The 16,559-nt window shown below is 54.9% G+C and overlaps 1 protein-coding gene across 1 annotated transcript in view; it reads right to left on the reverse strand.

Annotated features, from left to right (window-relative positions):
- Positions 1–16,306: 16,306 nt before the first annotated feature.
- Positions 16,307–16,559, reverse strand: part of MED27 (mediator complex subunit 27) — a 240,810-nt gene continuing 240,557 nt past the window's right edge. The window contains exon 9 of the mRNA XM_019420766.2: positions 16,307–16,433. Within this exon, the coding sequence (XP_019276311.1) occupies positions 16,353–16,433 (81 nt within the window). The 3' untranslated portion in view covers positions 16,307–16,352. The remainder of the gene's footprint in view (positions 16,434–16,559) is intronic.

The raw sequence follows: 16,559 nt of genomic DNA on the forward strand, positions 1-16,559 counted from the left end.
GCTAAGTGAGGCTTAGCTGCCCATGTTTCTGCAAAGCAAACCTGCCCCAGAAGGCATGAATGTGTGAGCTGTATTTGGGGTAACAGCTCCCCTCTCCACAATGGAACTTAGAAATATTTTTGCCTCAATCGACCCTGGATCTGCTCTCCCCTGTGTAGGTGATTAGCACGCGGTTTAATTGGCCTTGCAGAGCCCTGAGCTAAGGGGGGGGAGGGCAAGCTTGCTCGTTATTTCCCTGATCCGCCAGGATCCAACCAAAACACAGGGAGAGTGGCCATTTCTGCGGGGAGAGGCAGGGAGGCTGAGGGGATGCCAGGGGCTTTGGGGAAGCTGCGAGTCCCAGCTGTGGGCCCCCGTGACAGCTCTCCTACCTTTTTCCTGCACACAGCCTTGGCTCTCCACAAGTCAGGGGCTGGTCTGCCCTGTGCCCAGACAGCACAGCCCAGGCAGGGCTGCTGCTGCATAAGCCCAGGGGCGCCCTTCACCTTGGGGTCTTTGTGGATGGTGTCCCTTGGACTTGTGCCCCCTGGAAGCTCTGGTCTCTGGACCTACCCAAAATTCAATGATGTGTGACAGAGGAGGCAGCCCTCAGGCCACCAGGTGCATTTGCCAGCCCTCCCCACCTGATCTGTGAGCCTGGGACACAAATGCTTCTCACCCGATGGAAACTTCCAGGTCCTTGGAAGCTCAGTCAGAAAGTTACCCCTCCTTCACGTCCACGTCCACACATCTCCCTCCACTTCCCACGTATACCAATCATGATGGCGGCTATCAAAGTGAACCTTGGTGGGGTATTTACTGCATGGTGAACACTGAGCCATCGTCCTACATGAGCCACCTCATTCTATTCTTACAACAATGCAGTGGGGTGGATGCTATTATCATCCCCACTTTACAGATGTCAAAACTGAGGTCCCAAGTGGTGGAGCGATTTGCCTGAAGTCACGAGCCTGTAAGCGGCAGAAGCAAGCTGCAAACCTGGGCCTTTCTGACCCAGACCCACCGTTCCATCATGCAAGGTTCACAGTGACATCACCTGCTAGGTGGGCCCCGTGGCAGGTGTGCGGTGACTATGTGTGTCTGTCTTGAACGTCCTGAGCAGCTCTCCCCAACGCAGAGCGCAGAGTGGCTCTGAACTCTGATTCTCCAGCTGGGGGCCCCAGCTCATCCCGGCTGGCTTACTTGTAACCTCTCTTTACCTAGAGGTGGAATGGGGGCAACACCCAATAAATGTTGGCTCGATTCAATCCAGTGTGAGGCACAAGCTCAGAAGTGGGGACGACAGTGAAGCCCCCCCCCCCCCCCAAGACCAGATGCAGCCAAATCTCTCCCCATCCCTTCTGGCCTCCAACTTTGGGTTCCATTTCCATCTGTCCACTCGGTGAACACCAGCTGTGCACTCAGGGGTTCTGGCTGCGTATGGACAGTCTCCCTGACACGCATCCCCTCGCACGCACTACGGCCTTTGCTTCGTGATTGGGAGAGAAGAGAGAAGCCTCTATGAAGTTGGGGAAAGGGGGCATCAGAGAATGATGGGGGAGTAGGACGGTGCCCCTTGGTGCCTCCGAGGGAGGGCAGTGTGAGGCAGAGGTGCTGGGGGGTGAGCAGGTGCAGGCTACACTCTAGCCATGCGGCTGTGGGAGCATCCTGCACCTTGGGGAACGGGAGACCTGAAAGCCCCCAGGAGCGGCCCCCTTGCTGCTCTCCCAGGGCAGGCTGCAAGACTGAGGGGTCTCCAGGCAGGTTTGTGGGCCGGGGAAGTAGCCAAGCAGGAGCCGGGACAGCGGCCGGGGAGCGGCACAAGATGCCACGTGGCGGCCACAGCTGACAGGTTAGAGCACATGTGATGCTCACTTCAGCAACTCAGCAGAGACAGGAGGTGCCAGGGGGGCTGGGCTGGTGTCCCGACACCGAGCAGAGGGAGGGGTAGAGAGACACGGAGAGTGAGGGGGAAAGTCGCCAACGCACAGGCACGTCTGGCTAATGAGTGGAGAGACAGAGAATCACAGGTGAAGGGGCAGAGAGGGAAGAAAGGCAGAGATGAAACATGTCGGAAGCACCAAGTTAATGGAACTACTAAGTGGTTCGTCTTTCCCAGCTAATGAGGACCCCTCTGCAGGAGGGAGGGGTTCAGGACAAGAAAGCACCGTGGCTTGAATGACTCAAGGCGCTGGAGCTAATGAAGTCACCAGAGACTCGGAATTCCTTGGGCACATCTGACACAGCTCCGTGGCAATGCTATTTTAATTCAGTCTGAGGATGACCGAAGGAGAGAAGGTCCCCTGTTAACACGACGAGTGTGGGGGAGAGGAATTTGGAAGGGGGGCGGGAAGGATCTCGGGCGGGGGTTGTCTAACACGGACAAAAGACCAGGATGGATGCAGGGATGGGGTGGGGGCTTGTAGACAATGTGTCTGGAAGGGTGAAAAGAAGCTGTGGCCCGCAGGGTGAAGCCAGGGTTTGGGAGCAGGTGCGACATGCTGTCTTGGGAGGTGGCACGCACACTCACGGCCAGCTGCACTCCCCAAACACACACACATGCACACACACACACACCAGAACCCATGAACTAATATTTACCCAGCACCTCCTGTGTTGATGGGCAGAAACCAGCACGGCTCGGATCCCACGGGGCTAAAGGCTGTCGGGCTCCCAGCTCGAAGCAGCACCCTGATTCTCTCAGCACGAAGTCCAAAGTCCTCTGGGGCTTCTGCTGCCCACTTTTCCGGACACATCTGGCATTGCCTCCTCTGTCCCCAGCGCACCAGCCCTCTCGGCCCTTCCAGGCTCAGGGCTTTTTGTACCTGCTGGTCCTTCCTCCACCAGGAATGTGCTCTGCTACCAACTCCTATACACCCTTCAGGTCTCCGTTCAAATGTCACTTCCTCAAGGGATTGTCCTTGACTCCCTACATCAGGACACATTGGATATTGTCTTAGTTTCCTCAGGCTTCCATAACCAACTGCCACAAACTGGGTACTTTAAAGCAACAGAAGTTTCTTCTCTCCTGGTTCTGGAGGCCAGCAGTCTGCAGTCAAGATGTTGGCAGGCTTCATTCCCACTACAGACTCTGAGAGATCATGTGTCTTGTGCCCTCTCCCAGCTTTGGATGGCTACTGCTAATCCCATCCCTCTAGCCTCTGCCTCCAGCCTCGTATCACCTTCTCTGTGTGCGCAGCTCTCCCTCCTCTTCAGTCTCATCAGGACACCACCCTTGGATTTAGGGCCCACCCTGGTCCTGGGGATGATCTCACCCCAAGATCCTTCCCCTAATTACATCTGCAAAGACCCTTATGCCAAATAAGGTTGCATTCTGAGGTTCTGGGGGGACAAAAATTTGGGGGGATCCTATTCAACCCATATCCCATCTGTAGAGAATTCATCATAATCGGAAATGATCAGTTATTGGTGTCAGACGTCTGTGTTTTGGTTAGACTTTCAGGTCTATGAGAGCCAGGACGGGATCAGGGTATCCCTGCTGCCTCTACAGTGTCCAGCCAGGGCAGGCATGCTAAGCAATTTGCAGAATGAATGATGGGGGCTGGCAGGCTCTCAGAAAGGAGGCAGGAGAGGGCACACCCGGGGGCACCCCACTACATCTTTCTGTCCTACAGTGAGGGGATGGAAAGGCACAGGTGGGGTACCCTGAGATGCTCACTGATGCAGAGAGTGCCAAGGACAGGGAATCACTGGCCAGAGTCCCCAGAGGTTAACCACTCCCACGTGCTTAGCCATCAGAGATTTCCTCTTGGTGTCTTCAAGGAACTTCAGTTTTCCTTGAAATCTTTTCCCTTTGCTTAATTATCTTCCAGCCTCATAGCAAGAGAGAGGACACAATAGATTAAGGAAGGCCAAGAGGACCTTGCATCAGGACTGTGAGCTTAGAGATGTGAGGAAGGGGGGATTCCCTCCAAGGCCGAGGGAGTCTGGTCAAAGCAATAGAAAGTCGTTCCCTTAGAGGGATGGAATGTTAGAGTGGCTGAGAGGGCGAGCTCTGAACTCACACTGGCCTGGGTTGGAAACCCAGATCACCACCTGCTGACTCAGGGACCTTGGGCGAGTCCCATGTCCTGTCTGGGTCTCATTCTCCTATCTGTGATATGGGAATAATAGTGTCCACTTCCACAGCGTACTGTCAGGGTTTATTGAGAGCATAGCGCTGTGTCTGGCATGTGGCAAAGTCTCAATAAATGTTGGTGATTTTCCATGGCAGAGGTCAGGAGAGATGGGGGGAACTCAGGGAGCTGGAAATAGGTCCAGAATCCCTGATTCTGAGTGTCTTTGCAAGTCCACAAAGGCAGGACCACACCTGTCCTGTCACTGTTGTACCAGTCCCAGCCCGTGGAGGACCTCCATAAACACAGAATGATTGAAAAGGTTGAATGAATGAGTGAATGAATGAATGAATGAATGCCAACAATCCTTCCTTTCTCCAGCTGCAGAGGCCAATAGGTAATTTCTCATTCATGCATGTCTCCCTCAGCCTGGCCTTTCTTGCTTTCCTGGTGTCCTCGCCCAGCCTCCAGACTCTTCTTTGACCACTGATATCACAGAATTCTTTCTAGCGTTGATTGCTGAGATGGAGTAGCCTCCCTACCCCCAAACCCCACAACCTTCCTCACCCCTTCCCACCTCTGGTGATGCCACCGAGCTTCATGATTAATTCCCCTCCAGAAACGTTCTGATGAAGCCACATGCTCACGCCAGGCAGCCTCCCAGATCAAGGATTATTTCACAAAGCTGCTTTTCCCTTTGTGACCTGTATTCATTAGCTGCTGCAAGGGTCATGCGGTCCGGCTGGTTCAGCGGGGCCACCTCTGAGCAGACAGTTGCCCTGGAGGGAAAGCTCTCCCCAGCCTGCCCACAGAGGAGAAGTTTGATGCTGGCCAAACCCAGTGGCTGGAATATTGGGGAGGAAGTGGACACCTGGCAGGGGGAGGGGTATTCTCAATGGGAAAAAACTAAGGTGCGCCATATGATATTTCTGATATTCAGCCATTTGTTGACCCATAAGAATGTCATTTCCACCCAATAGGACCATCTAAAGTTGCCTCTACAGCAAGAGAGAGGGAAAGGAGGAAGGAGCAGAACTTTGTGGAGTCAGAAACTGGTATCCAGTCCTGCTCTGCTACTTGTCAGCTGTGTGGCATGGGAAGTGTGGCCTCAACTCTCTGGGCACACTTGTCAAGTGTAGGTAATCAAGGTACCACCTTGCAGGGAGGGCATGTGATTTCTTTGCAACGGTGTGCATCAGTGCCTACCTTAGTGGCTGGTGTAGTAAAAGTACACGGCCAACGGCAGCTGTTTTGGCATTAACTAGTAACTCTTGGTCCCTGGGAGGGTGCAACTGTCTTCTGACTGGTGCCCAGCATTCATTTCAAAGGAAGTTGTGTCTCTGGTGAAGGCACCCAGGGGCTCCAGGAGATCTTGGGGGAAATGCACATCCGTTGATACCAGAAGACCCTCTGCAGCCCTCTCCCATTGGCAGATAAGCCTAGACTTTAAGTCAGTACAGAACCTGGTACAGACAGGACACTGATAAATGGGATGAATAAGGCAGATATATCAGCTGACCTCTTGGAAGAATAGGCTTTGAGAAGTATGAGGTACAAAAAAAATTAGGCAGGGGTGGAGATCTGAGAATGGGCACAGCAGAAAAGCAGTAACCAGTACCTAGAGTAGTGGAGGGTTTGTAAAGGAACATGGAAATCACTGGCCTTTTGAGCCCAAGGTTGTGGCATGGCGGCGCCCAGGGCGCTCTCCATGGTGCTGAATCACCATTGCTGGCTGGGCGTCCAGCTGTCTCACCTATGCCGGCCCAGTGAATCCTGGCCACCTTCTTTCAGGAATTCTGAGCCAGGGAGAAAAGAGGGGGTGGAGATGGGGCAGAGAGTGCAAGGTGACACCAAACAAAGGCTGCTGGTCAGACACAACCATTGTCAGACTACTGGAAGGAGAGACCTCTGTTTTCACAGTATTGCTGTCACCAAGCAATAACTCCCTCAGTGGGAAGCACGGGCAACCGTCCCACACCCATTGTGCTTCCGATGCTACCTTTATGGTGGAAGCCAAACCCACCACGTGTCTCCAGACCTATGATCTGTGCTCACACAGCTTACTCTTGTCCAGCAGCTCTTTGCAGGCCATTGCACACATTCTGTTCCTTTCAGACCCAGGCCTTTTGCCCCGCACCTCCTCACCTCATCATCTGAACCACCCCTCATATCCTTCAAGGCCCATACCCATATCTTCTCTTCCGGGAAGCCTCTCTTGACCACTTCAGCCACCCCCCTCACTCCCCGACCTCCTACAAAACTTAGAGCTAAGTTTAGCAAGCAACGCTTCTCTAGTTCTCCACGAGCATCTCCCCATGCAACTGTGGGCCCTCAGAGGACCTGATTCTTGCTTTTTCTCACCTCTGTGCAGTAGAGCCAGGCCTGGACTGTGCATGAACACCAAAATCAACAGAAAAAGCAGCAGCACCATCATGAAGAAGCACTAATGTGTGCTAGGGCTGTGTTGATCCTTTTCGTGCTTCATCTCACTGAGAACACAATAAATCTTTGAAGCAGGTCCTATTATTATTACCATTTATAATAGGAGGCTCAGAGGGATTGAGTAACCTGCCTGAAGCCATACATTCACCAGAGCCAGGGTTCAAGCAAAGGTCTGTCTGGCCTCAGAGTCCAGCTCTTAACTGCCAGTCTTTCTGATTCATAGCAATGACCTGTAACTGAAACACACACTGAAACCAGCCTGGCTCTGCTGCTTACTCTGGTGAAACTCTACCTCTGAAAGAACCAGTGCCACAAGAATCAGAGATGGCAAGGTTTTTTTTTTTTTTTACTGGGGTGGAGCAGACAGCACTGCAGTCTTCCCCCTGCTTCTAAGAACATTCTCATCACTTAGAAATTGCATTCATTTCTATAAACACTTATTGAGCACTCACTGCATGCCATGAATCATGCGTTACAATGAGTACTGGGTTAGACGGCCATAAATACAATGCAAGTTGACACTGTCAGCCTGTGATCAAAGCTTTTAGAGAAAGAATTAGAAAAGGACTCAGTGGCCCAGCCCTGTCTCTCTCCTGGGGGCCCAACCAATAGTTGACTCCAGCTTCTATGCTTTCAGAAACGTCCTGGAGTATTCTGGAGATTACATGGGCTCCAAGGGAGAAATGCGGGACATTTGAGGCTGGGCTTCTAGAATTTTTAGGAGACAGTGAACCATAGACATAACTTATCTGGTAGCTTCTTTGCTTTGTCAGGTTATTGGATAACATCTGATCATCCACAGAGCCAAGCTGGTCCATCAGGATGGGTTTCTGTGTGTGCATGTGTGTGTTTGTGTGGTGATGGGTGCACATGCATGCCTATACACTTCTGCATTTTAATTTGCCATTAGAGACATATCAATGCTGACAAGGAACAGAAGCAGGAACATGATGAACTCATAAGGTTATTGGAGCATGGGTGCATGATGGGGGAAATAAGATAAGTGAAAATAGATCATCCCCGTGTGTGTGTGTGTGTGTGTGTGTGTGTGTGTGTGTGTGTGTGTATGTTTAACTCCAGCCAATGAGGAAATCAGCTCTCGGAGCTGATGGTGAGCAGAGCAGGGGCCCTCTGGGGGAGCTCCTGGAATTGCAAGGTTGGGGTGAACAGGGGCCATTAGGATTTTTGTGAATGGGCCTGATCAAGTGTCTCTTCCCCACCGTCCCCCAAGATGTCCCTTTGGGCACTGCCTTGGTCTCAGCTTGTAGTGTCCTAGCCTGTACCAAGCAGCAGCCTCCCGGCTCTGAGCCTGCCCTTTGAGCTACACCCTGCTGCACCCTCTTCCCTACACCTTTCCCAAAGGGGCTGTCATCATGTCAAAAGCCCAGTGCTTTTTAAAGGACTGTTCTCTCCTTCCCTTTGATTCTTCCCTTGTTTCCCTGGGCCTTCTAGAGAACAAAGTGCATGACTGAGTGGTAATATATCCCTAGTGTTGTCGTTGATTTCACGCTCCTGTTGATGGGATGGGATTTTGATTGCTGGTTCAGTGGATTCCTCCTCTGCCAGAGAAGGGTCAATGCCCCCATGTGCTTCCTGAGAACAAGAAGGGCCTCTCAGCCACTACCACTCAAGAGCAGAATTTGTTCACTTGCTCAACAAATATTCGCACCTACTATGTGCCAGGCACCATTTCAGTTGAGGGGATCAAGCCATTGTTAAATTTTTAGACAAATGCTTTGGCTTTCATGGGGCTTGTGCCTTAGCAGCAAGGGCAATGGTGAGAGACCTACAGGGGCAAATCCCGGCTCTGCCCTTTACCAACTGTCAAACCTTGAGAAAATGACCTAAGATTTCCTAGCCTCTGTTTTCCATTTTCAAAATGGAGAGAACAAGAGTGTATTAGTTATCTACTTCTGCAATAATGCCTGACAAACAACCCCCACGTCCCAGTGGCATGTGACAAGCACTGATCTGTCACAGCCCTGGAGTCAGCTGGTGGGCCATAGGTCTTGTAGCTTTTCAGGCTTCGGCTGGGCTCACTCTCATGTTTGCGGATCGGGGGGGGGGGCTGTCAGGTGGGGTGACTCAGGAGACTCAGCTCTGTATTATGTGTCTCTCGTTCTCCATTAGGCTAGCCTCTGCATGTGCACAGTGCAACGGCAGAGTGCCAGAGTGAGGGAAGACCCCATTACACAACAGATTTTAGAGCTGTCCTTGTATCAGTTGCTAAAAACCCCCTTGACAAAAGGCAGCCTCTTGGAGATTCCAGGGTGAGAAGGGAGGATGGCAAAAGATGTGGGTGCAGGGAGAGGGTGAACCTTAGCTCCATTTTTATGACCTACAACAGACTTCCTCCCAGGGCCCTTGGGGAGATGATCTAAGAAGGACGTAAAGCCCTTAGCCCAGCTCCTAGTTCACACCAGGGGCGAAAAAAGAGCTTAAACAAACAGACAGACAAACAAAAACACACAGGTTTTTGGGTGAATGAGGGTGGGCTTCAAGCAGGTCTTGCTTATGGTGACACCCCCCAAATACCCCACAATAACTGATGAATGAATGAGCTTCCAGCCATGAGGATAGCTGATTGCAACAATCATCTTATCCTGACAGAGGCTGAGGCTTCGCCTGGTGTCCGGGGGTTCAGATGGACCCCTCTCTCCACCCCTCTAAGACCTCTATGGTCAGACTAGAGGAACAGGTTCAGGAGCATGCTGGAAAAACATTCTTGCTGTTAAAGCTTCCAGAACTGATGAGGGAGGCCTCCTATCTGGGGGTGATTGTAGCATGGGTCAGGGGCAGGAAGGGGGGAGAGGTAAATGCTGAAAGCTTTTTCTAGCCTGTGTTTCTCCTGGACACACAGGAGAACTAACTTCCTGGTGCCCCCCCCCCACTCCCTGCTGCCCCCGGCAGTGAAATGGGGCTATGCCACTGACTTCTGGCCAATGGGTGGGGGCAATGTATATCACTTCCCAGCCTCACCCCCAAACCTCCTGCATGATCCCCCATAGCTTTCTCTTCCCTGATCTCCTCATCAGAGGCAGAGAGTCCAGGGAGGGCTCTAGGGCAGGGGTGGGAAGGCTATGGCTCACGGGCCAAATCGAGCCCTCCATCTGCTCTTATAAATAAAGTTTTATCGGAACACGATCATGCCCATTCCTTTCTATGTTGTCTGTGTCTGTCTTCACACCAAGATGGCGGACTTGAGTAGCTGCCATTGTACGGCCTATGATGCTAAAATGTTTACTGTTTACCCTTTACAGAGAAAGCTTTCTGGCTCCTGCTCTGAGGGATGGTGGAGCCACCAGCTGGAGGGAGCCCGGGTCCGTGGGTGCCTCCGTGGAGCACAGCCTCCCTTTCTGCAATAAGCCCCACTGGACTGTGACATAAGCGGGAAGGACGCCTTCATTGTGCTGAGCCGCTCAGATTTGGACACTATTTGCTCTTGGCAGTCCATCTGCCCAAGGAGCTATGATTCTTGGATCAGCAGAAACATGGCTGTTGGTCCATTTTCTCACTCTGTGCCCTGCACACCCTGGGAAGCAGGCCTGTCTCCAGGCCAGGGTTCATGCGGGACCACAGTCATCAGACCTGGTGACCTTGAACGGTGATCTGGGTGTTACTTTTAGAGAGCGGTGGGGGCCGTTCTCTCCTGAGGGGGTGCTACAGGAGTGAGGGGAGCCGGGAGGGCAGGGAGGGAAGCCCACGGGTGGCCGGTGCTGGTGCCAGCCTGCTGGCCTTGCAGAGACAGCCCTGCTCTCAGGATAATCATCTTAGGCAACTTGACCTTGAGGGTTTGTCAATCACTGGCTGTGCCATCCTAGATAAGTTACCTGACTCCCTCTCTCCAAGCTTCATTTGTCTTATCTATAAAATGTGATCAGAGTCCCCGTAGCCTAGAGTTGCTGGCGACAGGAAGTCTCCAGCACAGAGGCACATCCTCTGCCCGGAGTGGCATTTATATACAGTATCACTTCTCTGTGGCTCTTACTGTCAAAGCTCTGGCCCCTGGAAAGCTCACTCCCTTCCAAGGAATCCCCCTGCCCACGGCCCTGATGCCCTGGGCACAGCTTTCCACACAATGGACCCGGTGTTCACCTGCCGACTGGGCTGAGCCACCACTGAGGCGGGCGGCTGGCTGAGAGGGTGTGAAGGGCATGGCCAAATGCTCCCGGCAGCCGCGTCCGGCCACGCACCAGAGGAGCAAACAGGAGGGTCCCACGTATGGAAAGGGAGCCCCAAGGCTTCCAGAAGACACCGTCCAACGGAACCGTCTGAGGTTCCACGTCTGCACCCGACCGCTGGGGCCGACGGCAGGTCTCAGAGTCGCACCCTCGGCTTACGACACGCGGCCCCTGAGCCCTTGAAGCACAACTGAGGGACTGGAAATTGTACTTTGGTTACTTGAATTGAATTTAAATGTGACTCAAGTTCATCTCGTGAGTTTTCGTTCGAACGTGGCCATGGCCGTCATCTGGGAGGTGTTAGTGCTTTCTTGTCAATGCTCAAGACCTGGAAGTTTCCTGGCCTCGGCCCCCGGGTCTCTCTCACCTTTGTTATTCTCTCTCCCCCAACTCCTCCAACTGAAGTTACCCTGGGGTGGGGGGTGGGGGTTCCTCCTGAAACCTGGGGCTGCGGGGCCGAGGTCCCACCCGGCACTTAGGTGCCTGGGGCCTGCCAAGGCCAGCTACGGTCGTGCGCGTGAGCACGTGGTGGGACACAGCGAGGTGCTGGAAGGCAGAACGTGGCCGATGGAGCCAGGCAGGCAGGATGGAGAAGCAGGCAAGGCCTGTGTTTCCTGCTCCGTGGGTGTGGCCTTGAAGCTCAGCTCTTACCCGCAGTTCCCCCTGCACAGAGCTCTTAACAGCAGGATCCAAAACGAGCTGTGCTGGGAATAGGTTTCCCAGGCCATGAATTCCTTAACCAGCATCATTTACCCTATTCCTTCTCAGACCAGCCGTTCATTCTGCTTCTCAATCAGGCGTCTCTGGAGGTGGCAAAGGGAACAAGGGGGAGCGGAGGGGGCTGGCGGGGTCTGCAGGGCACGGGGTACGTTGGGGCAGAGTGCTGGGTGACGTGAGCAAGGTAGTCAACCTCTCTGGGCCTCAGTTGACTCATCTGTAGAGAAGGGTACGTGAGCCACAGGAAAGGCCTTACAGAGGGCAAGGGGACAGTATCTGGGCCATGCCACCCATTGTCTGCTGAGCCCAGAGACAGCCAGCAACTTACTTATAATTACACAGCCAACAAGGAACAGACTGCACTCCAACTGCCATAAGCTGGGGCCTCCACTCTCCGAAAACAAAGGATCTGAATCCAAAGCTGATCTGTAACAGGGAAAAAGCTGCACCAGGTGGTGGGGGCTGAGGAGCTGCAGAGAAAGGGGCAGCATCACAGACTTCAGAGCTTGAGGAGGGTGGGGAGGGGGTGCGGTGGGGGTGGGGCTGGCCCCAACCAGGACCTTGAAGCAGGAACGACTGTGGGGCTCCCCGGAGCCAAGAGGCTGGGTCTCCCCACTCCCACCTTGGCTGAAATGTTGGCAGATTGTGCGATCCTGACAGAGCCTTAGTCTTCTCATCTATCAAATGGGCATAATCCTGGCAGCCAGGGTGTTGTGAGAATTCAGTGCACTGTTGTCTCTAAAGCTGGAGCGTTGGAGGTAAGCAATCAGTGGAAGAATGAGAATTCCAGGGGCGCCTGGGTTGCTCAGTCGGTTGAGCGTCCGACTTCGGCTCAGGTCATGATCTCGCCGTCTGTGAGTTTGAGCCCCATGTCGGGCTCTGTGCTGACAGCTCAGAGCCTGGAGCCTGCTTCAGATTCTGTCTCCCTCTCTCTCTGCCCCTTCCCCCACTTGCTCTCTCTCTCTCTCTCTCTCTCTCTCTCTCGCTTTCTCAAAAATAAATAAACATTAAAAAAAAAAACCAAGAACGGCAATTCCAGCAGGGCAGAGGAGGGTGTTCAGAGGAAGGACCAGGAAACGGGCCTGTGTGTACCTCTCCTAAGAACAGCCCCTCCTAAACCAAGGCTGAGTGGGAGCCTGAAACAGAAGCTCTGATGGGCATGAGGGCTGGTGAAAAAGCCCCTGTCCTGGCTGTGACCTTGGCCGACCCTTCCAACTCTAAAAGGCGGCAGGAATGGGGACCTGAGGTCCTCAGGTCTGAAGATTTAAAAGCCCCCCCTCCCAGCTTGCCCCCACCCTCTCCGCTGATGGGGAGCCGTGGGGCGGGAGCGCAGGGGAGGGAGGGAGTCTTTTGGCTTCTATCCACCCAGACTTGCCCTGGGGTTCACTGAGAACCTTGAATTCATTAGTGGCTGCAACTCTGAGCCTTGATTAAAAAGATGCTTTTTCCCTTTTTTCATTCCTCCTTGGTTCTTTCCTGGGCAGTGATTTCAATTTGCAGCTGGCTCTCTCTGGGGTGGGGAGGAGGGCAGGGCCAGGATTGGGGGTGGGGGGGGGGGAGGGGGGAGGCGGCGGCTAGGCCCTGCCCCTCTCCCGCCCTCTCTCCCCTTTCTTTCTGTCTCTCCTCTCCTCCTCTCCCTCTGCTGGTGCTCCACCCCACCCCCCTCCAGTCACAGGCCAGTATCGGCCACACCTGCAGTGCACATTGATTGCCTGATTAAGGGGGAGATTGATTGGTCCCTGCTGTCATTAGCATATAGTTAGCGGCGACCCCTCTGCTTGGCCTCTGCTCTGACCTGCATGGATCAGTGAGCAGGATGGGAAATGGGAACCCAGTGAGAGGAAGGGCTGGGCAAGGGGGGCACGCAGAGGCTTCCCAGTGTCAGGTGCGGGCGCGGGGGTGGGGGAGGGAGAGAAGGGCCCAGAGGCCTCCTCGCCTCTCTTGGCCCAGAATCTTCCACTGGGACCAACGGACCTTGGGTTTTCCTCTCTTCTAAATGGGGACACTGAATGCAATGCGTCCTAAGAAAGTGTTGCTGGAATCAGAAGAGAGGAAGGCCTTTGCCTCCCCCCCCCCCCCACCCCCCCAACATCTCCCCTCCGTCCCAGCCCCTCTGCCTGCCTGGACTGGAAGTCCCCTTCAGCTGAGCTCTCTCCTTCTTGTGGACTCTTACTTTCTTTCTTTTTTTTTCTTTTTTAATTTTTTTAATGTTTATTTATTTTTGAAAGAGAGCGAGAGAGAGAGCGCACAAATGGGGAGGGGCAGAGAGAAAGGGAGACACGGAATCCGAAGCAGGATCCAGGCTCCGAGCTGTCAGCACAGAGCCCGACGCGGGGCTCGAACCCACGAACCGCGAGATCATGCCCTGAGCCGAAGTCGGCCGCTCAACTGACCGAGCCCCCCAGGCGTGCCCGGACTCTTACTTTCAGAGCACGTTTGCCCTCCTTGTCCCGCAGAGGCAAGCAAGCAGCCGGCTGCTCACCCCAGGACTTGGGACTCTGATGACTGTCTCCCATCCACATCCGTGGCTCAGCACAAACGTGGAGTAGCAGCGAAATAAGGGCCACAGATTTCCCCCTCCCAACCTTCAGACGAGAGCGAATTTGAAACCGTCGAGAGTACATAACACCAGCTCTATATGCTGTCATATGAAGCCACGGTTCCATACGTTCAGCGGCAGTAAAAATCGCAACTTTTCTATAAAGCAAAACCCAGAAACACCACGTGCTCCGGGAGAGGCTGGGAGGGACACCCCCAGAGCCGGGGACCCAGGGACCTCCCTCGCTCAGCCTGGGCGGGTTCCCTGCTGGTCCTCAGAGCGTGTGGGCGGGGCCTGGAGAGGGAGCCGGGTGGGGGTGGGAGCATCAGCTTTGGGGCCAAGTCTGAATGTTAGTTATCATGTTAGCAACTTTGTCACCCTCTGCCAGCTCACACCCTCTCCGAGCCTCATCGTCCTGATCCCTGAAATGGGGTGGTATCATCTACCCTAACAGGGTCCTTGAAAGGCTCACGCGAGCTCGCTCAACGAATAGCGAACGGGGGGCGACTGGCGCACACTTGTATATGCCTTATCATGTGGGGTGCTTACTGATCTCCTGAAAGCACATTCTTTGAAAACGAATCTAAGGCATTGTTAAAGCTCTGTGACCGCAGGGAACACTGTCACATCCATCCGGGTAACATCTACGGTGCTCACAGTGCCTGGGACATGAGCAGGTGAGCGGGTATCGGGGGAGGGAAGCATTCAGACTTGAGGCGCTCCTGGGCTCGGTCCGGGGTCCCCTAAAACCCCTCGGCCAGGGGTCCCCTAAAACCCCTCGGCCAGGGCTCTCAGAGGATGACAGTGCCGAACAAAATCAAGCCGCAGTCACCCCTCCAGCTCCTTGGAAGGGAGATCCGTGGAGCAGTGGGTGGCACGGGGGGCCACGGAGGGGCCTGCCAAGTGTCACACTGGGCTGGGCAGGTGTCCGCGTCCAGGCACGTGCTGGACGCCCAGTGGGGGGTGGAGCCCGTGGGATCGGCAGCGTCGGGGGTCAGGTCATAGTCTCCTGGGGCTGCTGTGACCAGGTACGACAAGCCCCGTGGCTTAACCGACAGACATCTCGTCTCCCAGTTCTGGGGGCCAGGAGTTTGAGATCAGCGCTGGGTCCTCCTGAGGGTGGCGAGGACACATTGCAGACTCTCTCCTAGGCTTGCGGGCGGGCCCCTTCCCCCGGGGTCGCTCTGCATTGCCTTCTCGTGTGTACCCGTGCGCAGGCCTCCTCATTTTGGAAGGACGTCACATTGACTTAGGGCCCACCCCGACGACCCCACTTTAACTCAATACCTCTGTCGAGACCCTGTCTCCAGATGAGGTGACATCCTGAGGCCCCTGGGGTTGGGATGACAGCAGATGAATTTGGCAGGGGGTGGGGAGGGACAGATCACTCCGAGCTCAGAGTGGGGATGTGGCCGTGACGGCAGCGTGGACTGCCTCGGGCCGGTGTGCACACGGGAACCCCGGCGACAGGAAGGAGCAGCTCTGGGGGACCGGGCCGGCGGGCGCCGGGCTGAGAAGGGGGGCGGGGGCCTCCAGCAGGGCCGGGCGGTGCCAGCCAGGGAGGCCGCTCCAGCTGGCTGGGCCGGAGAAGCTTCCTGTGAAGTCGCAGCCCTTTGAAACATTGACTAATAAGGTTTTCTTCTCTTTCGAAGTTGAGTGAGTCAGTGGCTTCATATAGGATCCCATCTGTCCGCTCCGTCCCTGCCAGTCGGATTCTAGGCCCCTGGCCAATTGAAAACACCAATCTAGCTTAGTATGAATCTGCTTGGCGACTAGCTTTGGTGGATGTTCTGTTTTCCCTCGGTGGAAGAGAGGCCTCTTGACTGCCCTTCTGGGTCCTGCCTCCACCATGAGCCTAGAATCCTACAGCCAAGGAGCCTGGATGGCGTCTGACTTAGTCTCGGGCGGTGGGAAGCGACAAGGAGGGACAGGAGCCGAGCTGAAGGTGCGGGAGGCGTTTTCCACCGAGGCGGTCGGGGTGGGAAGGCAGGGCCTGTAACACCTTACCCCTTCGCTCACTGTGGGGTGTGCCCTGCTCCACCTGGACGTCTCCCCGTCGGGACTCCAGCCCTCAAGGACAGTGCCCGGCACGTGTCATCAATCACCGTGGAATGAACGACGCACAAGTACCCGGTGGGCGGGGGGCCTTTGGGGGGAGCCCAGAACTGGTCCCCTGTGGGCTTTCAGCCTCCTGGTGGGGCTCTGGGAGGGCGTCCACATCACAGCTGGCCGGTGGCGCTGGACAGCGCCCTGGGGTTGATGGCGGCCGGATCGGACGCCAGAGGGGGTGTGGAAGGGCATGCTTGCTGCTGGGCCGTAACTTCCTCTGTGGGACAGGGTGTGTGTGAAGACGTGAAGTTCATGGGGGGGGGGAGGGCACCCAGAGGCCAGACTTCAGCAAAGGGCAAGCCACACCCCTCAGGGGCTCAGCACAGCTGCCACCGAGACCGGAGCTACTACGGCAATGACGAGGCATCGGTTCCTGTAAGATGTGGTCCCCTGGGAGTCAAGAGACAACAGCCGTCCACAAAGGGGGTGGGCAGAGGACCGTGCGGGGGCCGTTTCTGCAGGGGGACCTCTAGCAGGCCGCTTGGGTGTCGGCCAACGCCCTTGTCATGTCGCCCC

Source organism: Panthera pardus, unplaced genomic scaffold (genome assembly GCF_024362965.1).
Source record: "Panthera pardus isolate Hobbes unplaced genomic scaffold, ASM2436296v1 HiC_scaffold_20, whole genome shotgun sequence".
Classification (NCBI taxonomy): Eukaryota; Metazoa; Chordata; class Mammalia; order Carnivora; family Felidae; genus Panthera; species Panthera pardus.